Here is a 27,627-nt window from a genome sequence, read left to right as displayed (position 1 = left end):
AAATCACAAGCACAGTATGACTAAATAAAAGAATTGTGTCCTTGCAAAGTATATACAAGTATTTTAGGTCACGTTCATTCTCTCTTCCTATTTGCTTACACACACATTCCAAGAAAAATAACTACAGGAAGACATGTGAAAAGGTAAGTGCAAGAATCAGTAATTTACTAGATAGCAGCTTAGAATTATGATAGAACAATAAAATAAAAAACTTTACTAAGATAAAGTGATTATTGTTAAGTTTCAGTTTAAACATAATCATGAAATACGAGCATTAAAATAATCATATCCTTATCAGCGCCACTGCATGGGAAGAGATACTATACGAGTACAGATGCAATTGCATGGTCTTCAGCTTGCCTTTAGAGCTTTTCATATCCCATCACTAGAGGATTATTGTTGGAACAGTGCTGTAGTAACTGTTTGACTCTAAACTACTTTTATTTTTATTTGTGGATTGGAGGATTACTTTTTTCCCCCTTCTCTTGTAAAACTTTAACTAGCATAAGAAGAAACCTGCCAACATCATGATATCTTTTTTTATGAACTTTAGTATCAAGCTTCAATAATCTTTATCCCAGTTGTAACCCATATGAACAGACGCATCATTCCACTGGAGTTATACAAAGTGGCTGGAACACATGAGCAGCCACTTTGCCATCAGCATAATGGGGAAGATGTTTGAGGAAGAAAAGAGGGGGAAAAAAAAAAAAAGAGAGAGAAAAAAAAAAAAAAGAGCTGTGAGGGCAAGCAGTTCCTAACTTGCAATATTCCTCAGAAAGGTAAGTTACTAGAATCGTTATGTGAAAGGATAGAGAAGGTGAGTTTACATGTTCCTGTCTCAGTTCTTCCAGCCCACAGATGAAGGGTGACCATAAAGGCAGCCTTTAATGCTCCAGAACTAATATGCAGCCACAGAGATTTTATCACTAATCCAGTAGAGCAGGCAACTCCTATATGCAAATTACTATAGAATTACAATTGTCATGTATTTGCTACAAATATAAAGCATGGAAATTTCAAAGACGTTATTCCGTTCCTCAGGCCACATGGCACAAGCCTACTGCATACTTAACAGACAGAAAAACTATACTCATTTTGCCTCCTTTATTGAATTTTCCACAAACCCCACCCTTTATCCAAAGCTACAGAATTTTATTTTCCACAAATTTCTATAGCAATGGATATGTTTTAATACAAGGAAAACATCTTAAGAAATCATAACCTCGTCACATGCGAATTGTCCCCATTTACTTTGGGTGGAAAGACAGGTAAATAAGAAAAATACAGCAATAACAGAGGATAAGAACAGCACAGATTAGATATTTCCAACAGAGAAAGTCTTTCAGTAGGTATCTACACAGTCATCAGTAGTGCAGGGCCAGAATAACAAAACCCTGTGTGTTATCAAAACCAGGGCTTGCTTTTGGGTTTTGTTTTAAACTCTGCAAACTGAAACTATTCCATTCATATCAAAATGTGTTCATAATGGAACAAAACCTCTTCTGCAGTCCAGATCACTTTACTGCAGGTCTTTTATCATTACTGCAATATCATCATGTGCCATTAAATTCCTAGCTGGGGGGGACAAAAAAAAAAACCCAAACACCAACCCACAACCCTGAAGTCTAACAGGCATTTATACCTACTTGTTAAAAAAAGTACAAGAAAAGCCTGCCATAATGGAGAAGGGAGGAGGAATGGAGGGGGTGGGAGACAAGAACAGGACACAAAAAAAATACCTTTTCCAAAGACTGTTCAAGGAAAAAGGGACATGTCATGTTAAACACTCGTCAATAACCGCATACAACCAGTAAACAAATTCAGCTCTATGAAGAACAACTACATCACCATTTAGTGGTTGCAATTTAGATTATTCTAGCGTGTAACACTTTAATTGTATAAAACAAAGCTGATGTCACAAACACAAAAGAACTTCTTGCAAAGCAAGCAACACAAGTAATTTTTATGCTGCCACTGATGGTTGACAAGTGATGAGCACTTTGTTCAAATTTATATACTTACACATCTAAGGCAACAGGTGGCTTACAAAAAGAAAACAGTGAGAGCTTTTTAACTCTTCATTATCAAAAATTTTGTATTACGTTTGTCATAATGACAATCTCTACAAATAAAAGCTCAACACACTAACTACAAAGATTAACTAGGGCTCAGGGGAAAAAATACCCATTATTTCAATAAAGGCAGAAACTGAGGTAAGGTTCTGGATCCCATCCACTTGAGCTCTGCCTACATTCACAATGCTTTGTAATCACACAAAGCCCTCAATATTTAAATAGTGACTTATGGTATAGACATTAAATCACTTTAAGACAAGAATTTTTATATTTTCTTGCCATCTCTCCTATATCCATCTCAAACAATGGCTGAATATTGTAAGCACAGTTAGAAGGAAATTTTTACTTTCAGGTCTGTGAGTCTGTAACTGAAAGTGTGATGTTTGGGTTGTTGCTTAATGTAGTTTAGGGCCAAGAGCGGCATGACAAAAACATGTCGGTTTCTTTCTAAATACTGCGCTGTCCAACAAGGCAATTAGTTATAAATAAATAATTAAGTGTCCACACTACACAGAATGCAGGATAATACATCACACTTGCATTTAGAATAGAATAAACCAGGTTGGAACAGACTTTGAGATCATTGTGTCCAATCTATCATCCAACACCACCTAATCAACTAAACCATGCAACCAAGCACACTATCAAGTCTCCTCCTAAAACACCTCCAATGATGGTGACTCCACCACCTCCCTGGACAGCCCATTCCAATGGGCAATCACTCTCTCTGTGTAGAATTTCTTCCTAACCTCCAGCCTAAACCTCCCCTGGCGCAAAGAGCAAAGCACTTTCAGGCAAGCTAAAAAACACCATAGATACACGTTCAGATTTTTGGGGGGAAAAATTTAGAGTACTATTGACTGATGTAGTTACATTAAAAAAACTAAAAGATATGTTGAGCAGGAAAAAATGCAATAAGCATACCAAACCAATCTTTATATTCTGTCTCTTGTAATTAAACCATGAAATAACCATCTGCTTATGATTCAAACATTCTAGTGTTTGCTATTTTGGACAGATTAAATGCGCATACCAACCTATTAGACTTTTTCTTCCTCTGCAAGGCAATTTTATCATACCAACCCTGACAAGTAAAAAGTGTGACACACCAATGTTTTTGTCTTGGACACTACGTATATACACACATACAATTTCGCTTATTAACCTTCCTGCTTTATGACACTTCACAGCAGTGCAGAGCATCTCAACCCAGAGTCTTACACTGCCTGTCTTTCAGACTCCCTGTGCTTCTTTCCATATTTTTTCTGAAAGCAAGCAATCCATCTCAGGCGGCCTAGATTCTTGTAGCTATACATTTCCCCCCTCATGCAACTCTTTCACACACTTGACTTCCCATTCCTACTGTTATTTAGTTTTGAAACATCAATTTTCACATCAAATTACCAAAGCTTGGGGCATAAAAATATACAATAAGCCTCAAGGAACTGTTATCTCAATAACAGCTATCTCAGGAAGTACTGAAATGCAAACCTATGCTCAAACATATTTTAAAAGTTTAACTAGTAAAAGTGAACTTGAGGTAGGGAATCTTATCTGCCATCATTGTTATTGGAAGAAAAACCTGTACGACCAAGTGGAGGTGGATGGGGAGAGAAGGAAGAAGTGGTGTTTGGTTCTATAAAGCCTTTTAAACAACTTTAACAGAAAATAAATAAACCATGTAATGCTTAGTACTCAGAAAATTCATTTGCTGTCTAAGGATAAACACTGAGGTAGACAACATGTCAAAACTGATTAGAGAAACAACCTCTTTCTAAAAATACTCAGCAAGAAGAATATGGAGAATAAGGTTATTTTCAAAACCCAAAAGCCTTTATTTACTACATGGTTCTCCAGTCAGTTCCAATAGCACAGGAGAAAGTGGCACATGTAAGTGAGAAAAGAGGTTGACTGCTTCAGCTACTGAAAGACACACTTACCCAATGTAGAAGTTAGGCACAAAGTATGACTTGGGAAGGGGCAGACACCTATTTTTCTAGAAGTGGCATTTTGGTCATTGTGAAAACTTGCAATTGCTCCAGTAACAGCAATTCTGAAACAGAACTGAACCCAAGGTTTTTCTCTCAGTATATTAAACAGTCTCATATGCCGAAAAATGTTGCGTCTGAACTGGATTTCTGTATGGAGCTTTTGCTTGTGTGCAATTCCTAAAGCAGGCCCTTTGGTACAGGTAAATACACTCTTTGGTTTTCTAATATACAGTAACTGATGCCAGCTACTTTTAAGCACTTATGGGACTATGAGCAGAAAAAAGGAAGTACTCTAGACACCCCATGTAATCCAGACAGATTTGCTTGACACAAAAGAAAAATAAGTCTATTTTAATTACATCTTACAACTACGTATCTTAACTAAGCTATGTGCCTTTTTCAGTTTGTCTAGGATAGGTAACTTAAAGCCAGTGTAAGAGACCCAGAGCCAGCTTCCTCATGGTCTTTATCTGCAGCATTTACTCCACTGTTCGGGTCACAGCACTATCATACACATACATCACAGAAATACCAGTACCAGAAATCCAGACAACAATAGAGAATTTAATGTATACATTTTGAAAGCAAGAAGACCTAGCAGAGCACTAGAAGTGTTCAAAACAACTTGTAAGACTAATACTTACTACAAATATAAATACGAAGAGCCTATGTCCAGCAATCCACGACATGACAAAGTTCTGTTCAATAAAATAAGCCAGCACAACAGAGCACTTTCTGTGCTCACGGACACACTTCTCCATAAGTGGCTCAAATACATCATCCCTCCTTCAACTAGATTACTGCTATTGCAAATTTTTTTACTTAAGATTCTTAGACTTAAGTTCCCATTTAGTGAAAGAGAAAAATCTTCACAGAAACTTGGTCTCTTGCCTCAAAACACTAAAAGCTCTACTACTTGCACCTCTAGCAGGAGCCAAAATACTGGTTCCCCTCACCTGGAGGCCACCACTCCCACAGCTGATACATCACCATCACTTTTGTGAGTGCTCCTTTTCTATTTTAACATGAAATCACATAATTTCACATCAGCCTCAGCAATGATTAAATCAGCTCATGTGACATTGACATTTGCATACTCACTTGTTATACTTAAACACTGGAGCAATGAGGGACAGCGATGAAGAACCCCTGAGCATCAACAGTTAACTTGTACTCTGCTCCTCCCAAAAGCAACACAGGTCTATGCCTTCAGCTGCATTAGGGAACATGGACATCTATATATAGGTAAGCTCTCAGAAGCACTTCTCTGTTTCCAAAGTTTTAATTAAAACTCTGCATCAAAAACAACAATAAAATCCCTAACTCCCAGTCCCTTTTGAGGTGTTTGCTTCTGAGAAAGCAGCCTTCTACATCTTAAGGTATGACACCTTCAGTCTAGTGACCACTTACCTTTCTGATGCAATCACTGCAACTAATTCAAGTGTGCTGACAAACAACCACTTAACTTCTTTTTTTATGCAAATTCTTAATAAGTATTGTTGATTTTACCTTTACCCAGGTGGCCTTCCTCCAACCAAAGGGAAAAGGAAAACAGTCTTTCATATATCATGTTAGAACCAGAGGCAGGAGTGGGAAGCAAACACCACACACAAACCAACTGTGCAGTATTTTCTCCTTCAAGCTTTCAAGAGAGTCCATGGCACAACAAAGAATTACTTATGAAGTATTAAACTATCACTGTCTTAAAGCCAAGATACCCTACACCATAAATGATGGCTTCCACTAAAACAGGTGTTTCCAAATAATCACCTGAACACACTCACTCCACATTAATACTTTCTTTTACATGTTACAGAAAAAAACCCCAACACTTTAAGTCTCATCTCTATTGCCTAAGTAGCAATTATACACCACCATATGAAACACAGAACTGTAACAGAAGTAGTCAAATAATAGCAATGACTCAGTAAAGATAACCTGCCTGGTCTTTATTCTCAGGGGAAGGGGGGTTTACTGGTCAAGTACTTTATGACTCACAGTACAGTATATTAGAAATTTTCTGTGTATTCTTTAGAATTGAGAGATTGCCCTTGTAGCTCAGTAGGTAGCTCTCCTGTTTCTGGCCTACAAGGTCATAGCTTTAAGTCCCTGCTGAGGAAACTTAACAAGTTCCATCTATAAATAGAATGACATTAGATGCTACTACTCTAGCAAGGGTGGCGGCCTTTAGACAAGAATTTTTTATGTTTTCATCTACTCTGATAAGAAAAAGATACTGGACAGAGAGAGGCACAGGATATTAGGCTAAAGAGGAATGACAAAGTGGGCTACAAAATCCATTGTAACTTCAATTAGCATGAGACTTACAAATCTAGTATTATCAAACTACAATAAAGGCTAGGAAAGAATGCAAGAACAACAATTTTCCTTCTCAATGAGCATAAGTAATTAACTAAAATTACAGACTTCACAATATTTGAGACTGAAATCTCCTAGGTGGTACAGAATCAAAATGACTCGTGACATCAAGAGGAAAGCTCAATTTAAAACAAAGTTTAGAATTTTTGATCAGTAACAGTAACATTTGAACATTTACAGCTCTCATCTTACCCTTTTTGAAGAAGCACATCCTTGAGATACATTTATTTGATTATCAGGGATAAAAATTATAGCACTCTGCAATGTGTAATTTTTTATTCCTCACACCCATGTATTTGGGGAGGCTTATTCATCTCTCCGAATAACAATGACACTAGTGACAACTACATGTGCCTTCCAAAGCTGCAACAGATTTTTATGTCAAGACTATAGTTCCTTGTATTCATTTAGGCTGACTGGCCTCACTAGGACAGGCAGAGGATGGGGGAAAATGGACTACCTTCCCCCCACTACACAGTGATACAGAGCAAACTGGATCATGTATTTACACCAAGCTGATACCATGCTCACTGTATGACAGGAAAGGGGTTGCCCAGAGTTTATGTCACCTGTAATACATTCTATAGTTTGAAAAGTTTCCAGTTCTGGATCTTTTGTGTTTCTTCCCCAGTTTCCACGCTGAGGTTCACCCCTTTTGTTCCTGTTTTGGGTTGCATGTGGCAGCAGTTTGTGTGGTTTTGTCTGCTGTGTACCCCGTGCCTTTTCTCCTGGTTTTATTGTTTGTTTTCCCTTTGTGTAATCTGATATCCCTGCAATAAAGTAGTAAATTATCTTTATCTCAACTGACATTTTGGCTTTCGCAGCTCCTTTCCTCCTTGCCTACCAGGAGCAGGAGAAAACCCCTCTGTTGTAACTGGACTGCTGGGACTCAGCTGCTAGCTGAATTAAAATCAGGACAAATACTTTTTTTATTGGGCACTTTGTGGGTTGGGGTTTTTTTGCCTCAAACTCACTTCTGTGCCCAAAAGAAAAAAAAGGGTTTTATTCAAATGTTCTCCCTTTTGTCTGTTTCATGTTATTTAAAAAGGGGAAGACTTCTATGCATAAAGAATTCCTCTATACAACATTATTTCCTTCAGAACTTAACTTCATCTGTTTTCAGAAGGCATTTTCTCCAGTCTTGTTCATTACCACACAGAATGTGGCACAGCCTCAAGAGGGTTGCAAAGGCCTGATTAGATTCAGCTTGTGCTCGTTACAAGAGCAATCCATTTCTGCTTGCAGGTACAAAAACACTGTAAGGAGGAGAAATCTAGGATTTTGCTGCTTCTGCTTGCAGCATCTACAACAAAATATCTGAAGTAATATAAAGCTAAACAGACTCTAAAAGATCCTCTTCTCTTGTGACAAAAGCATTTTCTTTTCATGTGAGGAAAACCTTATGATAAGCAAAATTGTGGGCATCTCTAGAAATATCTTTATTAGCCTCCCTTCTGTTTCAAGCCAACCTTACTATCTAAATGCTGAGAGGTAAAATTCAAAGGCAGGTAACAGATGGCCCAAGACAAATTACTGCAGGGTGGGTTTGGGTTTTTTTTTTTTTTTTTGCAATCCGATATTCTGAAATTGTCACATAAATAGTTCTATTAATAAAAAATTCAGTTTCGGTGATGAATACCCTGATTGACAGCCACCTAAACATGAGCCAGCAGTGTGCCCAGGTGGCCAAGAGGGCAAATGGCATCCTGGCCTGTATTAGGAATAGCGTGGCCAGCAGGAGCAGGGAGGTCATTGTGCCCCTGTACTCTGCATTGATTAGGCCACACCTTGAGTACTGTGTCCAGTTCTGGGCCCCTCAGTTTAAGAAGGACATTGAGACACTTGAACGTGTCCAGAGAAGGGCAACAAGGCTGGGGAGAGGCCCTATGAGGAGAGGCTGAAGGAGCTGGGATTGTTTAGCCTGGAGAAGAGAAGGATCAGGGGTGACCTCATTGCCCTCTACAACTACCTGAAAGGTGATTGTAGACAGGAAGGGGTTGGTCTCTTCTCCCAGGCAACCAGCACTAGAACAAGGGGACACAGTCTCAAGCTGCGCCAGGGGAGGTTTAGACTTGAAGTGAGGAGAAAGTTCTTCACCAAGCGAGTCGTTCGTCATTGGAATGTGCTGCCCAGGGAGGTGGTGGAGTCACCGACCCTGGAGGTGTTCAAGAGGGGATTGGACGTGGCACTTGGTGCCATGGTCTAGTCATGAGGTCTGTGGAGACCGGTTGGACTCGATGATCCTTGGGGTCTCTTCCAACCTTAGTTATACTGTGATACTGTGAAATAGGGTAGAGGAGTACCATTTCCAGAGCTCTGTGATCAACAGAAAATCTCCAATGCACAGCCTTATCCAGAATCACAACACAGTCTTTTATAAAGCAAACAAACCCAAGAACACAAAAATCATCCCCAACAAAAAAAACATTAAACACAAAAATCCAAACCTCCAAGCGTTAGGTTAATACAATTAAATGACTCACATGGCCACAACAGCAATTTAGTTTGAAAGCTTTCACAATTTCTCATTTTAATACGAAGAAGTCACTGTAAGCTAATTGAAAGTTTAGCTGAACTGGGAGCTACTCCAAATATTTTATTAAAGATTTAGTTACCACAACTGCAAATAAGGAGGAAGATAAAATCTCAATAAAAGTTATTATCTGCTCAATAGCATACAGAAATACATCTTGATTCTGTAACATTAACAAATTTAACATGTGCAAACTACTTCTAAAGTTTTGCAGCTTAGGAGTGAGATGTTTGTGCTTGGATATGAGCACCCCCAACTTTAACAGATGCTGATTATAGTTAGCAATGTAAAAAACTCAAAGCATTTTCAAAAAGCTGCACTAAAATTTCTGAAGACAATAGAATTATATAGGACAGCTATGTTTTCATAATTTCAACGTGAATTTTGATGCATTATAAAGATGAAAAAGCACTTTCAGATACCAGAAATGACACAGCTGAGCTACAGCTGCATAGAGCCACCAAGGCTCCCAAAGCACAGAATACACATGCTGAAGTAATGAGATGCGACTCAGTTTGTTCACTGAAATGCTAGTGCAGTGGAGTGTAGCTAAGTAATAACATCATATGCCTCCACTCTGTAGCAGTCAGCTTCCAGGAGCAGCAATCACCAGGTATGATTTCTTCTTAGTGAATGTGTGAGGAATAAAAAAAAAAAACCCAACAAACATTAAAATGTATCATGCCTCAAACATGTACAAGCTGCAGAAGGATTAGCATCTCAATACAGAAAATACACACATTTTTGTAAGGAAAAAAAAAATTAAGTCAGAACAGAAAGTGCATCTTATTTAATTAAATAACTTGGTTACTACCACTTTGATTTTTATGGTCAAATCAAAATGCTAGCAGCATTACTGCAAGTTCCAAACAACTCTTCCACTCACACAAAACAGACTCAGCTCACACAATTCATGTCTGAGTTTTAAATTACAGCAAGTTGGTTTAAAGCTACCTAAAACCCAGGAGGAGGCAGAACCAGGGGTCATAGTAAACATTTCCACTTATAACAGGAATAACACTAGAGTAAAAGCAATTAAAAAGCTTTTTAGAAACCAATTCATGTTGGCCATACCAGCCACTTCCGTAAGATGGCAGGGGATGTTTACCTAGCTTCATGTTTTTTTCACTCTGTCACAAGGAGCAACATTTCATGCATTATCAGCTACCAAACTCCTCATCCTGTCCCTAAAAGGCTCCTCTTGCTGTGGAGTCAGTGCACTTCCAGGCAGAGAGCAGGCCTGCGCTTCCCCAGCAACATGCCACCCACCACAGAAGTCTCTCACTGCCCTGCAGGACTGAGGGAGCAGGCAATGGCATACAGGTGACCCCTCAATTTCCTCCACAAAAACCAGGCTTGCCTGCCCTACTTCAAACATAGGGCAACAAACTCCAAGGTTTTCTATTTATTAAAAAGGAACATTTGATAGCAAGGTACTTTTACTGACAAATTTCCTTCCAATTTCTGTAACTTTGAAGAGAAAGACTGGATTTCATTAAAGAAGCTGAAAACAAGAGAAAAATGTGAAACATATTTTCTAGAAAACTAAGACTGGGGGATATCAGTGGGAAGACAAACTCAAAAGACATGAAGAGCTTTGGCTGTTTAACATCCAGTACATTCAAAAACTGGACAGAACTGTAGCAGAGACTAAATACTGACATCTACCATTTTCTTCATTAAAGCATTATTTAAGACCAATTCATAAATTTACACTTATAAGAAAATCACCATTTTTAGGCCACCATACGAAGAAATCAGTTTTCTACAAGTACTTCTGACAGATCTACCACAGAAGTTGAAAGGTAGTTAAAACCATGCAACTTGGGAAGAAACACTATTACAATCTTCAAACACCATGCCTTCTGCCACCATGAAAACATTGCTGCCTCAATTAAAACCATAGTATGTCTGAAACATGAAAAAGAGAACTGTCAGAAATGTTTCAAATTACAGTGTGTGGTGATGGGGCCAAATGGGCCCAATACCAACCCAGAACACGACCTGGCATGATCTCCCCCTCCCTCCCCACCGACCTCCTGGGCCAGGAAATGCAGGAACAGGACAAAAGAACCTGGGCACCAGAAAGTCTGGTAAACAAGGGATATGTTTTCCCCTTATGATAAAAGAGCACGTGCACTAGCCATGCTTCTCCTAGACTAGGCCTGTGTCATTGCCTTTTATGGTCACAACCAGGTAGAATCCCGTTCTACTAGTTAACTCTTCTGCTTGCTTCAGTTGCCCTATTGGCCAAATAGAATTTCAGGCAAGTGATGCGTTGCCTTGTCTAAGACCCGGGAGAGAAGGCACGAGCCTTACCCTGCAAGCCTGAAAAGCCAAGCCTTGCCCTGCAACTCAGAATCTGTGTCGTGCCTCGGTTTACCCAGAAAGATGTAAGTGCCCTTCGCAGTAACACTCAGTAAAAGCCCAGGAGCAGACAGAAGTGTCTTGCCAGGCAGAAGGGACAAAGCAAGGGTGAGCCAAGACCCTGAGCACTGTGCCCTGCAGCAGTAAGTCACTTCCAGCCTAAATGCCCTCTTTGCAAAACCAAACCTCATCATAAAGGCATTGAAACAAACTATTTGTCTAAGAGTCCGAAACCCCAGGACAGCCTGTGAGATACTGGGAAGAAGGCCCAAAAGCCTTACTGGGCTAACATACAGCAGCAGCACCCCTCTGCTTGGGTGGAACTCATTGCAATTAGTTTATCTTGCCTCTTTGTACACAATTCTGTCTGACTCGTCCTTTTGGCAAGGTTCTTGTGCAGTCTCCCGTAGTAGTCAAATACTATACTGCACCAGGGATTCTCCAAACCTATTAGGACATTTTTGGCAATTTTTCACATTAATAATTCTTTTTATTATTATCACATTTGCCTTATTAACTTTTCACAAATTGTAATCACAACACAGTGAAACTCTGGAGCTGAATAAAGCTGTGCCAGGCTACTATGGTACTAATGCTGTAAGTGTCACTAACCAGGGCACAAAGCAGTTTTAAAATTAATTTTCACATTTATTCAGCCAATAAGCAAGCAAGCATATGTGTTTGAGGTTTTCATCACAGGCTTTGACCAAAACAAACAAAAAAATACCCCTATCCCTTCAAAAGTAGGATAACCACTGAAATTTAGGGTTTTTTTTAAGTATATTGAGATCATATGGTTCATTTTAAACATCAGTAATCAATTTTCAGTTTGTGCACTTTAATAATAAAAAAAAGAATCTGTAGGAAGTATCAAAATCCAAGAATGTATTGCTCTATTCTGTATAGGAAAACTTACTCACCTTGCTTGCTGAGCTAAGACAATACTTCTGATACCAATCGTGTACAAAAATAGAGTGGTGCTCAACACAAACTTACCTGCTCTTTTTCTTGTCCTATTACCTTACCTACTACCCTTCACACAGTTTTGTTTCTTTAGATATATTAAAATATGCCTTAAACATAAAAACAATGTTTGCACTGATTTAATGAATGCTGTCTCCTAAGGAAAGTGACAGTATATCTAGGGTATGTAAATCTGAAGGCTGAAAGTCCATAAGGTTGGGGTACTTTACTTAATTTAAAACTGAAAAGTGGAGAAATAGCCAAAGCGAAATAAATCTTGGATTTCCTCAGTTTTATGCCGTGGAAGAAACAGTCTAGGAAAACGCCACCCAGAACTTCCACAGTTCCATGAGAAATGTAATTGTAATTACTTCGAGAGTACTACAGCTGCAGCTCACCTATGCACCCTATGGTGCATAAACTGATAGGCACAATCTTCTCCAAAACTGTCCTCATAACACAAAGAGGTAACAATAGTGAATTCTGTTATGGCAGCTAAAAGACAAACAAAGCTTCTTTGCTAAAGAAAACACAATTCAACACATTCTCAATGAATAAAAAAAATGGATCAAAACCTTTAGCCTAGGACAACAACAAAATACCTTCAGTGACATACCCAAAGTTTGCCGCCTCATACTCAACCAAAGCTCTCCAATCCTAGCTAGCTGCTTGTTTAACATTCCCTTAATACAACCTGAGTTAGTTAATTCTCCAACTGCTTTTTGCAAAAATACCAACTGAACCAAGGTAAGTCAAAGCCTCACAAACCTTTCTTCAATATACTCACACATGCAGACCTTGAAGTCTGCTGCACAAACCCCACAATGATCTGCTTCTGACTTTCTGCCTGGCATCCAGCAATAAAGCAAGATCAGTTCTCCAAAGGGTTCTGCTTCACATGTTAGCCATTAATATGGGCAACACTAGAGCACCCACCCTAAAGACAAGGAACAATTATTTGAGTGTTTAAAAGTGAAAATTTGTTCCAGATCAACAAAAACTTAGTGAAAACACTAAACTTTTAATGCTTTGAAAAAGCACAGTTCCCTGATCATTTCCTAGTGTACCTTAAGAACATTTCATCATTCTCATCTTGTCTTCATCTTCAACAATACCACCTTTCCAGATTAATGGCACACAAAGCCTCACCTTCCAGTCCACTCCCTATTTTCTTTTAACAGGAGCAAGCTGTTTGGGCTCCTCTTAAGTCAGCTTCTACACAACTGCAGAGCTTCAGTGCCTACCTGCCAAAATGAAAAGTGATGGTCTCAGGGTGCTGGTTCCTAAAGACACACAGCCCAGTAAGAACTTAGGCCAAACTATGGTAAAATGCAATAACCTTCACACTCTCAGGCTCTATAAAGTTTAAGGATTTGCAAAAACAGTTTATTTAGTTTCTACAATATGAAATAAACTGTACAAACTCCAGGCTCTCCCTCAAAGTTACCAGAGGGTTATTACTAGCTTTTAGACCCAAATCTTTTTACAGTACTGTAGAAAAAGGGAAATAGAACTAGTATGCACTTTTGTTTCCCCTGCAAAGTAGGTTTATATCTCAACCACAACATTTTGCTTTAGCTTTTTTTTATTATTATTATCATCCTTAAGTAATATTTTAAAAAATCTTTGTGTTTGTTGGACAATCAACACACAGGATTTTTCTTCCATTCATCACTAGCTTGCATTCTAGGTAAAACATCTAGCAAGAGCAACATAAAAGGCAAGGTTGAGATTTTAAAAAGATAAAGGAAAAAGTGCTATTCAAAAAGTGATTCCACTACCTTTTCTGCTCCCAAAGAAGAAAAATAGCAACAAAAACTTCACAACCATTACAATTCAGAACCTTAGAAATAAACCAAAACACATCACAAGTAAATGCAAGACTAGATCAGAAGAAATTGACATTAATACAAAATATTCACAGTTTAAAAACCCACGATAAACTCATTCCCCTTTCAGTTACCAAATACAAATGGTATTTATTAACCCTTATTATCACTACCTGACACAAATTCTTCGGATTATTCAACATCTAGATTAAATAGCACCATCTCCACCCGCCAATACATTAATATGTTCCTTATCGAGCACTTATGATACAAGTATCAAAACAACGCAACTATAAAGAGTTTATCACTTGTTCTCAACTGACACCAGGCAAAACAGTAATTACAATCCCAGAGCAATAGATATGCAGAAACTGATCCCCGCCTTTTTTCAAGGGAAACTGTAGCAATGGTCTTTGGGAGGTTACAAATATTTAAAACATACTGATACATTAAGTCAATGTGAAGGCTACACTAGTTCTTAAAAGATGCACAAGTTTAAAAGACTTACTTCACTCTACCCAGTAAGGATCTAGCCTTGCCTTTTAAAAATGTCTAGTTTAAAATACTATTAACTGCTTGGCTACAATCAGTAGCCCATAGTTTTCTACTCCACTTAATGTATGTGTTAAGTTACTTTAATAGAAAATAGGAGTATTAGATATAAAATAGAAATAAGGACAAGCTTTCAAAGGAGAAGTGATGCCCCACACATGCATAAGCAGTTATAGAAAATTTGTAGGTACTAGATCATCTTAGAAAAGGCCAATGGTCCCAAAAGCACATCTTGTTTTACGATCGTATAAGCCTAAGAACACAATAGCATTCCTCAGAGTCTGTCATCCTTGGTTGGAAATAGTACCAGCACTCTCCACCAAATCCGTGTCTAGATATTTCTGATGCATAATAAATTGCCTTTGACTGAGGTGGCATACTTACCTATTCACCAAGAATGCAGAATATAGAGGCACATCAGTACACTGCTCTGTATAGATATGTTTCGAAAAACAAGCTCATGGCAACAAGGGTTCTAAGTATCTAAATCAGTACTGTAAGACAATAATATTCCGTGCCTTTGGGGTTTGTTTTAGAAACACATTGCTCACTAAAAACACCAACCCTTTTACTCCCCTCACCACAAAAAAAAATTATTTCTGCTGCTTTTCATTACCAGTCACTGTATAATAATGGCCAACCAAAAGACAGCAGTCCAGTTTCCTCAAATTTGCAAAATGAAGTTCAATCTTTACAGACCAGAAACTTTTTCAACACTCAAAGTATATTCTAAACCAAGATGCACTTTAAACAAGCTTTCAAGTGCCAAGTTTGTAAATGCTGTTAATATGATTCTGAAGGTCTATTCTGTATTGTGGTAATAGCTGAAGACAGAATAAAAAAAGCCTTTCATCTAACTGAGAAGCGTTCTGAACAGAGATGAAAGTGGGAGGGGTTTTCAAGACTCCATGTAAATCATATGGAAATCAGGAAAAGGAAAGAAGACAGACTTGCCCTGTGTGGACCAGAACCCTATAGCTTGCTACCAAGTCCATATTTTCATTTTCTACTGCCTTTTACTATTACATTCCATTCCTCTCCCTTTATAAAACTATTAAAAAAAGAAAAATCAACTGTCATGCAGTACTGGGAAAAAAAAAAAAAAACAAAACCAAAACCAACAACAACAAACAATGCCAAATAAACAGTCTTTCAAAAGCTCAGTTCCTTTTAAAGTCTTCAGCACAATGGTAATGATGAAAGATGTACCTGCTATATGGGGATTTTCTTGGCTGGAAAAACCCAAAACCTGATGAGTTTGAATTCAGTGGTGAAAGTTGAGATTGTAATGGATATTTGTTCCATAGTTCTTACAAAAAGAACACATAAATAAGTATACGTACGCATCAGATGAAAGATCCCATCACAGGCATTAATATGAGACAAGAAGGAATTTCCCAAGCCTTGTCCAGTGTGGGCTCCTTTCACTAGGCCAGCAATATCCACCACATTCAGAAAGGCTGGAATTTTGCTGAAATATAAAAGCCAAAGTTTCATTACTGAAGCGTATTAGCCCAAACTTTTGCACAATACATCCAGAACCTGAAAATTCAACATTTTACTCTTCTATAACTAATCATACATGATTTGTTTCTTCCTTACTTAATGTGCAACACAAGACAAGATTCCCTCCTTCCATGTAAAACATCAACCATTCATTAATTTTTCTGTCGTTAACCATATAAAAGGAATCATAGAAAGGTTTAGGTTGGAAGGGACCTTAAAGATCATCTAGCACCAACCCCCTGCCATGGGCAGGGACACTTCCTACTAGACCAGGATGCTCAAGGCCCCATCCAACCTGGCTTTGAACAGTTCCAGGGTTGGAGTCTCCACAATTTCTCTGGGACACCCATTCCAGTGTCTCTCTGCTCTAATGGTGAAGAATTTCTTCCTAAAGTCTAATTAAAATCTAGCTTCCTCCAGTCTGAAGCCATTACCACCACTGTCACTACATGTCTTTGTAAAAAGGCCCCCTTCAAATACTAGAAGGTTGCTATAAGGTCTCCCTGAAGTCTTCTTTTCTCTGGGATGAACAATCCCAATTCTCTCAGTAAACTAGTTTCTAAGCATGGAATCATACAGCTCTACAAGTAATCAACTAGGCCTGGAACGCTGAAGCATGAAGCCAGTCATCGCTAGCAAACAACACAGTACCAAAGTGATAAGACATACATGGCCATCACTATGCTATCAAACACCTCCAAGGCTATTGTTTAGTTCAGTAAGTTAAGCAACTTTCTCAGAAGAGAAGGCTTTTTTTTTTTTTTAAATATAGTGGTGATTAAAATTAGCAGTGATCAGGGTTATGGCAAGTAATTTGCAAAAAAAAGCAGAAAACAAGGAAGCTGGAATTTTAACAGCCAGCTATGATGTTTTTCACAATAGTTAATAGCAATGGGTCAGCAGACATGTCTACATGACACTTCATATATCAATAACAGAACAGACATGAAGTTCAAATTAACAAAAAACAAACAAAACGACCACAGAAAAAAATAGTCTTTAGAACTATGGGAAACACACATAGCTACTTATACACTGCAAGCCTTTTATTCTGTGCAGACTCTCAAGTTGTTTTTAAATGAGTGAATAACTTAATAGGCATTGATCTTTTCAAGTATATTCTAAAGCAAATTATTATTCAAAATCTAGATTAATTAAAAAAAACCAAACCCACACACAACCCCTAACAACTAAAACTTTGTGATGACATGGTGACTAAAAGCACCTTTATATGGTCTGTGCATACAGATCATTCTACTGATCATTCTCTCTGCTCAAAGCAATGGGCTTAGGTAGAACAAAAGTTTCCAACTTGCTTTTTTAATCCTGTCCCATTTCCATTTGACTGCAAATGGAACAACACAGAGTTTAATATTAGCAGATGTGCTGCCTCTGTTATCTCCCTAATGTGGGAAGAGATGATCAATTAGAGTGTTTTACTATGCAACATCGGTATTTCTGGAAGTGTGGTGACCTGAAAGCTAAAGATCTTTTTCTGGTTTTGTTTTTGATTGTCCTCTAACACTCCCCAACAAAAATTATTTCTTTTTTTTTTTTCTTTTCTTTTTCTTTTTTTTCTTTTGAGTAAGGTAATCTCACAATACAAGATGTGAACAAAATCTTTTTCTTTGCCAAGGTGGAGTTCAAGGTCACACACCTGTCAAGTGTAATAAATTAGGAACTTAATTACATGTTTCATGTCATTAATACCTTTGTGATACACTTATAAACAAGCACAAATAGAACACAATACCCAGAAGAATGAATTTAAAAACAGAAGCAAGAAAATATTTACAATGTAGAATGAATTACTTAAATTCTGGTACAACATATGTTGACTTTTAGCTTTCAGCTTCACTAGACCCAGGGCTCATCCTTGGGAAGACAGACATTGTGTACTGCAAGTTGACACTGCTGAATGCAGTGGAAAGAACATAAATACAGCTCCATCCTGAAGTACACAAGCTTTGCAAAATGTCATTTCTTTGTTCCCCTATGGTTTTCTTGGCAAACTTTTTTTTTTTTTTTTTAAATTACCATTACATGAACTCAAGCAGAAAGAGCAAATCCTTAAGGTTAACACACTACCAGGAGTAACACACACTTTGAAAAGAGGAACTCAGTGCATTACCCAACAACTCATTTTGCCTGATAGAACCCAGACAGAATTGGTATCATTCCTTGCTTTTGACACATAATTAAATCAACAGCAAGATACTAAAACACCACTCTTTAAAGCAGTTCATTATTTTAAACTGTGTTTTAAGAAAAACAAAGGTAGTGTTAAAGATGACCCCCTTCTTGCTCCACTCTCATTATTCTGGAAGGATTACTTCCTGGCCAACCATCAGAAGAATTCACTACACTTTCACTACAAAGATGCCACTTTAGAGCAAGACAGTATCTTCATATGCAGATAGATCACTCTATCACCAGAAAATCTCATTTGCCAGACAGTGGAAAGGAAACCCGAGCACATTTATTTCACAACTGACTAATGTAAGAAGAGATTTGAAGATGAGTATCTGGCTTTCAAGGATGCTTTCTCACCCTCACCTTTGGTACCACAAAGCTAACATTACAGGCAAAATAAAACTATGCCCGTGCTTGGCAGCGCCCTTCCCAAGCTTAAATCTCTCTTTCATCATAGAAAGATGAATACACAGCAAAGCAGAAAAAGCACACACTAGTTACATTCGCCTATGCTTTGAAGGGCAAAGGGTAAACATTATGAAACTAAACAAACTGAAAACACTGTGAAGAATGGAGTGTGTTTTAGTTCTTTTAAGTGTGGAAGACTTAACTAGATGATTGTTGTTTTTTTTCATTCCCTCCTCTGAACAGATTAATATCCATTTCTTAAGACCCGTTAGTCAGCATTAGCATAATGTCACTGAGCCGCAAATGATCATCAGGAACAGGTGGCATCAACTTATCATCTGTACATATCAGTGCAACACCAATCTACCATAAAGCACGTCCCAGGAATGTATAGTATGAAACAGATTACCAAATCCAGAAGTATCTCCATATTTTAAGCACAATACTTGACCAAGGGGGGGTTTTAACCCCCTTCACAGCAACAGCTGTTTTGTGCTAGCATACTGCCTTGACTGTACAAGCTAACATGCAAAGAGCACAAGACTTAATCAGCCAAAGAAACTACAGTTTTGTAGTGCAGTGATTACAGTACTTTTTCAGGAATAAGGGGCTTATGCATCCTTAGGGTTATGCATTTGGCAGAGAAGGCAGCCCATTTCTCATCAACTCATTTCAAACTTCTGTCCAAACCAATTATTTAGACAGGCGAGAGGAGTTCTTTACCAGACCTATTCAGTACAGTCCTGAGGAGTACAATGCAACACTACCTTTGTTCTTTTAAAATGCAGACGTGTATCTGCAATTTGTTGTCTTTTTTTTTCCCTTCCAAAAACTTGAAGAGGCACATACTTATTTCTCTAGTTTCTAATTTTTTTTGTTGAGAAAGGCATTTTTTGTTGAGGCAACATAGACATGAAGCTTTGCTTCAGACTGAAAAAACCAAATTTCCGCTTCTTTCCTTGGTTTTTTACTCTTCTAGGCTTCCACAATCTCTCTTCAATGAAAACAATACCCCAATAACTTCTCTAAAGCATTTATTAATTTACTGAAATCTCACAGCCACCAGGAGAGCCTAGAAATATACCAAATAGCTTCATTGAAGTTCCAAATGTTTGACAATCTCATAGCACATTCATTTTTTATTAATTCAACTAATTCAATAAATTTCTCTCAGCTTTTGAGAGACCTACTTGATCCTAGATCCCACATACAAAAAAAGGCCAGATTCTTCAATACTAGGATAAAATTACCAAAGGGAAAAGGGAAGCTGGACAAGTCAAAAGTGCTATTCATCTATCTCCTGGTTCCAGCAGAGACATTTCTGCCTTTAAAAGCAGAAAACTCACATAATTTAAGTAAGAGTCATTCATTCAGAGTTCACAAATAACCTGAAGTAAAAAGAGGCAACGTAGAAGGAAAACATTTATTGTGACTTCTTAGAAAGCCATTCAACTTCCAGTTTGTCCTCACCACTACTTTTGGCTCATTTCCAAACAGAAAAGAACAGTTCACAATCCCTCCCTCTTCCAGAAGACTGTACTCCCTATTACAGCTTCTGAAGTCAATCTCACAAGCAGTTTTGACCCAAGTAAGCAAAGTATCTCACAGGGTAATTAAAGGAATTGGCTTCTGAACGACTAGGTACTTCAGATGAACCCCATTAATTTCTGTGCAAGAACAATTTCATTAATAGCATTTTATCGATGGTACTGACAAACAAGACTTGAACCCAATAGCACATGAACCAGAAGTAAAAAATCTGCTAATTAGATTTCACTTACATGAATTGTAAGAAGGTAAAAGATTCAGTGTGGATTAAGATACATATTCAGTGTCCCGTGTATATCAAATGCCTGCATTCTCAAACTATTCAGTAAGTTATTACACCAACAAAATACAACTAATTAAATTTTGCCTTCTCTCACCAGGCAGAAAAGATGGCTCAAGTAACCACTACTTGAGGTTTTTCACTCACTGCTAGCAAATAATTCATTTGCAATGCTGGAATAAGCATCACAGCCAAGTTGATTTACGCAGGCTCAGAACCAACTGAAAAGCAGGCAAGCTCAGTAACACCAAAGGAAGAAGTATATATACAAAATATACTTGCCAATTTTCAGTTGTTTTCTAAAAAATATGGGATTCTCTTACAGATGCCAATATGCCAGAGTTACACGCAGCCAAGTTATTTGTGTTTCACTCTGGAATTACAAGTGGTTATCACTTACATAAATATTCTTTGTAAGCCTACAGCAAGTTCCACATAATGTCATTCAAAAGTCCCACTGTTGATCTAGATTCTAAGTACTGCTTTCAAACAATGAATTACATAATTTTGACTTCAAAGCTTGATAAAGTACCTGAGTACCCTACCCTACAGTAAGTTCAAGAAAACCTTTATTTAATATTACACAGGATTTTCCTGACCTAGACAACATGGAAGTTACTCAGATCTAGTTCATTAACCATTGCTTAATCACTGAAAACCTGAACACATACATTTTAGCAATCTATAACGCAACAAACAAACCAATTTGCTGACAAAAACCAACATAGTTCCTGAAGTACACAGGACAGTGCTAAAGCTGAAGAGGTGCTTTATATACTCTCCTGGATGGTAACAAAGGCTGCTTTAAAGTTTAAGTTTGAAAAGGACATCCAAGATAGATGAAAACCTGTCTGAGTTAGATAGAAATGTTTGTGGCTGCAATAAGCATTGTGTCTTGTGAACACATATGCACAAGGCAACACACCTGCTTACAGGTGAAAACAAACAAGGAATTACACGAATCTGGTAGCTTGAGAAAGGATGAACCAAACTACCCAAATTTTACTCATTCCTGCTTATAATCTCTTTTGATTTTAACCAGAGGAGGATGCAGAAACAGACTTTAAACCCTCATTTTTTATTAATGTTTTTACACAAGTTGATTACTATTACCTAATATAGTCCTTCAGCTTTACCCATTTACAGTTAAAACACAGCTTAGGCTTACACTGCTTTGAATCAAATGTCACTACTGAGACACATCCCTTGAGCAGGCACTGTACACTACAGCTGTGGTAGTAAGCAGGACGATGTGGGCTAAGTTTGGCGTCTATATATACTCAGAGGCTTTCATGATTTTGAGTTACAACACAAATCATTGTCCAAATGACATCATTTGGACATACTTAAACTAAAAATGTTTCTGGCTTAAGGTGATTAAGGAAAAAAAAAAAAAGGCACAAGAATAGCTTTATTAAAGCTTTTACTATCTGTGCTACAGGCAGGTTTTTTTTCACGTAAGGAACCCATCACTTCTAAACACACAATGTCCCATTAAAATATTAACTGCAGCTAGCAGAACAACTGTTTCTGGCTTCAAAGTTCCAATTTTCAAGGCAGAAGCTACCTACTGAGATGAAGAAGTTTCTTTTCCATTCTGGAAAAGCCGATTTTGGAATTAGCAGATCTCATCCTCTGCTACCTGCTTAAGAGTCACAGAATAAGGGAAGAAAATAAAATGTATGGTTTTACTTTAGGACCTGCTGAGTCAGTCCAAAGAAAATATTATCTTCCCAATTACTAAACCGGAACTAATTCAATCATTAGTCTGTCAAATCTTGGCTGAAACTACCAGAGCTGGGGTAACAGGGGTAGGAAGCAGACAAAAAACAATAGTCCTTCCTTTCTGAAAAATCTGCATGTGGCACAATGTAACAAATGTGAGTCTTCACTGAATATCATACACAATTTAGAACAAATAAGTATTTCAAATACGTAAGTTAGTAACAGAATATATACTGAGACTTTAAAATAACAAGCATTCAGAATTGTTTTTCATATATTAAGGTCTCTTGTTAATACCCACAATTTCATTCACACCAGCAAGCAAGCAATAGGTAACATTAAAGCTCATGGAAATCTGCTCATTTAATTCATTTGGCAGTGACACAGCAGTTTCTACTAGAAGTTCTTAGAGCCCACCTTCAGTGTACAGTCTGCATGACTGAACTTACTTATTGTAAACAGTCATATACATCATCCACTGCTGCAGAAAGAGAAAAAGCACATATTGTAAATTCTGTCAGCATAATTTAATCTACTAAGCAGAGACTTATCTTTACACAATAATCTCTAAATCATGCTGCCTACATGATTTGTTTTACAATTAAACAATACCACTCAGCTTCTAGTACAGCCTATCATGTGACAGTCCCATGCAAGCTGAGGTTTTCTTCTTTTGGAGACAGCATCTCCAAGCAACCAATGGTACCTGAAGAGCTCAACTCTTCCTCCAATGGCTTAACAGCCACAAACTCACACTTGAAATATTCTCAGCAAGAGTCCATCTCTCTGCAGCAGCAGCAATCTCAGCTCAGTGACAGACAGCAACTGCCAGCCCAGTCCCACTACACTCTCACAACAAGCGTCAAAGCAAGATGACTTTTGTCTTAACTACAATGTGTTACAGGCCAAGTCTCCCATTTCTTTGTAACACCTCCCAACAGTTACTTCAGTTACATGATGACTAAGCGTAACATATGAGAAATTAAAAACTCAATGCCTTAGATTTTAAAAGGCAAAATCTAGAGGCTAGACAAGAGTCTAATTTAACTAGAACTCACTGTTTATAAAACATTATTCACGCACAGATTGATTACATCTACTAATCCAAACAAGTAGAAAATTAACACAGTACATATTACATAAAGATGAAGAATAAAATCAAGACTATACAAGAGAAAATTAGGAATTTAAATTACAATTCAGTTGTGTATCTTCATAGCCACAGCCATCTTTTCCTGAGTTATTCTCAGGCAGAGAAGCATAACCACCCTAACAAGTTACCTCGGTCTACTCTGCTACTGAATCATCACCAATTTGTCACTGCATTATTACTGTTACAATGATATAAGCACTGTAAGCCAATTCAGGAGCTCTAACTACTCACCAATTCCCTTATCAATCGATTTTCAGTAACAAATATTCTCTTAAAGTCAAAACACCATACAAATGAAAGATGATTTACTATTTATACCCACTTTATTATCCAATGCAGTTTACTTGCTGAATAAAGATTCAGTAAATACACTATTTTTATTAATATTTAAAGGTGATTTTTTTTTCCAGAGAGAGTTGGGAGTCAGAGAACACGCATACAGGTATTTAACATCTTAGCACTCCTTGTAAGAATAGATGGCCAAAAGCCAACTACTGAGTCATAGCTAAGCGACAGGGCAAGAGCAGCAACAATGCTACAACTTGTCAAAAAAACTTAAAAGTCACACCACCACTCTGGCACAATCCACAGCCAAAAAGTTTTGTCTCAAATTTGGCAGGTTTGATTTATGACCCATGCAGTAGCAAGTATACTTAGTACTCACTTAACCAAGAAAAACAAGATGTTTTAACAAACCACCTAAACAAATAGCTCCATATTAGTGCATTTTTCAATATTTAAAAAGTGCACAGGAATTAGAAGTAACTTGTTCAGACATGAAAATTAAGTTAATGAATGGATTTTTGATCAGTGAATAACTGTGGGTGTGACCTGGCTCTAAAACTGAGGCCCAAACACCGAACAAAAGCACAGACATGTATGCTAATTCTCCCTGTGAATCATACACACTCACTTTATCCCAGATACCTCTGCAAGTAGCTGCAAATTGAAATTAACAAAGTCACAAGTGTCTACTTAAGACCTTAAGTTTTGCTGTTCAAGCAAAAATCACTTCCCACAATGAATATACAGATTACAGAAACAGTCCATAGCAAAAAAACCCCACAACACTGATGTGATAAAATTAATAATAAGGACACTATTAGAAGAAATGCATTGTAGAAATATCTCTGAATATACCAGGTAACAAGTACCAGAGCCTACAAAAGAGTCAAGGGTACAAAAGCTGACCATGAAGCCTAATGTGAAAAGACTGAGAACACAGGTATGTTAGTAGATGTTTGTTTGACTACTTGCAGCATACACAATATTCTGAATGATACAAAATACGGAGTGGAAATATTACAAATGAGCAACCTCAAGACATGTTAGATATGTCCATTACTGCTTATTTTCCAATCTTCTTCAGAAGATACTCCAAGTCACCTGGGAGCCACTACCTTCAAAGTCAAGATCACCAAGCACCAACTAATGCAATGACTACCAGCTCCCAGATTTCTCATTCTCATGCTACAAAGGTCATACCGGTGAGGGAAAGTAGAATGCATATACCTACAAAATTTCAAATTCTAAACCAGATATCAGTAAAAGCTTAGAGTTGCATTAAACTTACATGAAAACTCTAGGTTCAGCAATACTATCTTAGCTGCTTCATTGAAGAGAAGTATTGAGAATTTGACTTACCTTGGGGGTTTGTGATATTGGCATAGGAAGTCAAATCTGTCATCTGGCACAGGTACTCGGCTCTCATTTGGATCAATAGTACAGAAAGGAAAATTTTCTGCTGCTGCTTGACTCTTTGTTAACACATTGAAAAATGTTGATTTCCTATAAATGAAATACACACATTCTTAAAGAAGTTCCAATCAGAAGCATTTAAAAGGGATGGACTGAAATACCTCCCCTTCCACCCATTTACTTCAATGCCATTGCTCTGATTCTAGTACAAGATACTTTCAAATATTCAAACAGAATGTCCCATTGAAACCAAATTATACATAACTTTCTTCTTTGCACTGGAAAATTCCCCTGAGTGACTATATTGCAGTCAGCCAGCAAGTCAAAAGCAAGTACAGTTCTACTGGCCACTACTCATTTTCCATGAGCACAAAGTGACAGCCTTATAAGGATGTTTGAAACTTACTCTGAGTGAACTAGTTTTGCCCACACTCGGCAGCTCTTCACACAATTGTTTCTTCAGGCTTATTTACATATTAACACAACTTCAACTTAGTATCTAAGCAGTATGCAATAATCAAAAGAGTAAAGAAAGGGCATGGAAAGCAAACTACATCAGTGAATCAATTACAAGTAATCTTTTGTGCATATGAAGATACAGTTCTACCTTACCAAACTTGCAAAAATTCAGTCACAGTTTTCTCTGAAAGTGACATCACAATATAGATGCAAAAATGCTATTTTCCCCACTGACATGTTATAAAATGTTACTGCTACTTAATACTTTTCTGGTATGTCACTTATCTATACTCTGGGGGGGGGGGGGGAAGACAATGGAAAGATGAGAAAGCAGTACTTACGCTGAGATATGCTCAAAGACTTCCCCTCCTTTTTTTTTTAAGATATAAAGTTTGACAATGCTAAGAACTTCTCTTAGTGAATAAGATATGCAAATTAGTACAAGTACTTTCACACAGGGTAATCTCCAGGTAATTCATCATGATTTTTAAGTGCCTTAAGTACAGCTCCTCTGAGGAGTCATAACTATAGATGAGAAGCATGACACAGAACAACTATACATCTTCCAAAACCTCCCCCAAACTGTAGCTCACACAACTTTTTTCATTATAAACTCCGAAGAATTGTCAAAAGTGGAAGTCCTCTTTACTGTTAATGACACTTACAGTATCATTAACCCCTTCCTCCACACAATTGTCTCTCAAAAAAAACACTATGTAAAAGGAATTTCTATGCAATTGCATAAAAACGTGTATTACATATACAAGGCAGCGGAAATAAGAAAATGCAAAAGACATAGTATTTTATAAAACTGAGCCATTGTTAAGGCATTTTTCTCTTTTAGTTCTTCTCTGTAATCTTGTCCAGACTTCTACAAACTAACTTCACAGTTACCCAATGTTTTACATCACTCCACCTGTAAGTGGTTCAACCTAAAGATCTTAAATCTGTGACTGAGCAGAAAGGACTGAGATTGCACCCATCAGCTCGAATACACACGCATAAGCACCTGCCTTCACCCAGAAACTATGTCACATCACTCGCAGCAGAGGCAAACTCCGGGAGAGCGAGGAGCCTCGGCCTGGCGGACAGCGCTGGCCTGCTCCTCCACCCCGCCAACGGCCCAAGCCCCAGGCTCCCCTGACCACCTACCCAACGTTTGGCAGCCCGACGATGCCGATCTTCAGGGACGTCCCAAATCTTCCGATGATCGGGTGCGATTTAACTCCGTCTCCTCCCTTTTTCGGGGGCATCTGAAAGCACAGAGCAAGGCACGTTTAAGGCACCGTGACAGCCCCGAATCCCGCCGCTCACCCTCCACCCGTCTCCTCCTGGCAGAGCGCGGCGGTCGAGGCGGGGCCTCCACCTCGAAAAGGCCGATGAAAAATACCCGCCCCTGCCCCGCGCTGCCAGCCGGAGGCGCGGCCGCTCGCAGGCCCCGGCAGCCCCTCAGCCTGGCCCCAACGACTCTCCCTGTCGTCCCCAGCCCAACCCGGCCCGACCGAGCGACACGAGGCCTGAGCGAGGGGAGAGCGCGCGGCTCGGCTGGGTTTAACTCACCTCGGCTGGCGGAGCCGGGCTGCGCGGCCCCCGCAGAAGAGGAAGAAGCGCGAGCGGCCCCGTACACGAGGACACGCCGGCGGAACAGGCGGGGCCGGCGCCGCTCATTGGTCGGGAGCGGCAGGAGGGGAAAGGTCGCCCCGAGAGGGCGGCGCTAGCGAGGCGCACGGGGGTCTGTCTACGCGGCAGGAGACAGCTGCCCGAGTGGCGGGCAGCTGCGAGCGCGGCGCACAGTGAGCCAACCGCGCTGGGGTTTTCCCCCTACAGCTCGCAAGCGTTAACTATTACCTGCAGCCGGAACTCCCAGCTGCTTCACAGCAGTGAATATTTGCGGCCTTCCTACATTAAACGGACTGAGGTACCCAGATGGGTACTTAAGACACTTGTATGACAGTTAAAACGATA

The 27,627-nt window shown here is 38.6% G+C and overlaps 1 protein-coding gene across 1 annotated transcript in view; it reads right to left on the bottom strand.

The window, feature by feature from the left end:
- The window catches only part of OLA1 (Obg like ATPase 1), a 100,582-nt gene extending 73,270 nt beyond the window's left edge, over positions 1-27,312 (bottom strand). Inside the window, exons 1-4 of the mRNA XM_054174376.1 lie at positions 27,223-27,312; positions 26,815-26,915; positions 25,150-25,293; positions 16,036-16,163 (exon numbers count right to left, since the gene is read on the bottom strand). Of these exons, the coding sequence (XP_054030351.1) occupies positions 16,036-16,163; positions 25,150-25,293; positions 26,815-26,915 (373 nt within the window). The 5' untranslated portion in view covers positions 27,223-27,312. The remainder of the gene's footprint in view (positions 1-16,035; positions 16,164-25,149; positions 25,294-26,814; positions 26,916-27,222) is intronic.
- Positions 27,313-27,627: the final 315 nt, after the last annotated feature.

The sequence above is a fragment of the Dryobates pubescens genome, chromosome 2 (assembly GCF_014839835.1).
Source record: "Dryobates pubescens isolate bDryPub1 chromosome 2, bDryPub1.pri, whole genome shotgun sequence".
NCBI classification, from domain to species: domain Eukaryota; kingdom Metazoa; phylum Chordata; class Aves; order Piciformes; family Picidae; genus Dryobates; species Dryobates pubescens.
The sequence above is the reverse complement of the archived record's forward strand: the minus strand, read 5'-3'. Positions and strand labels throughout refer to the sequence as shown.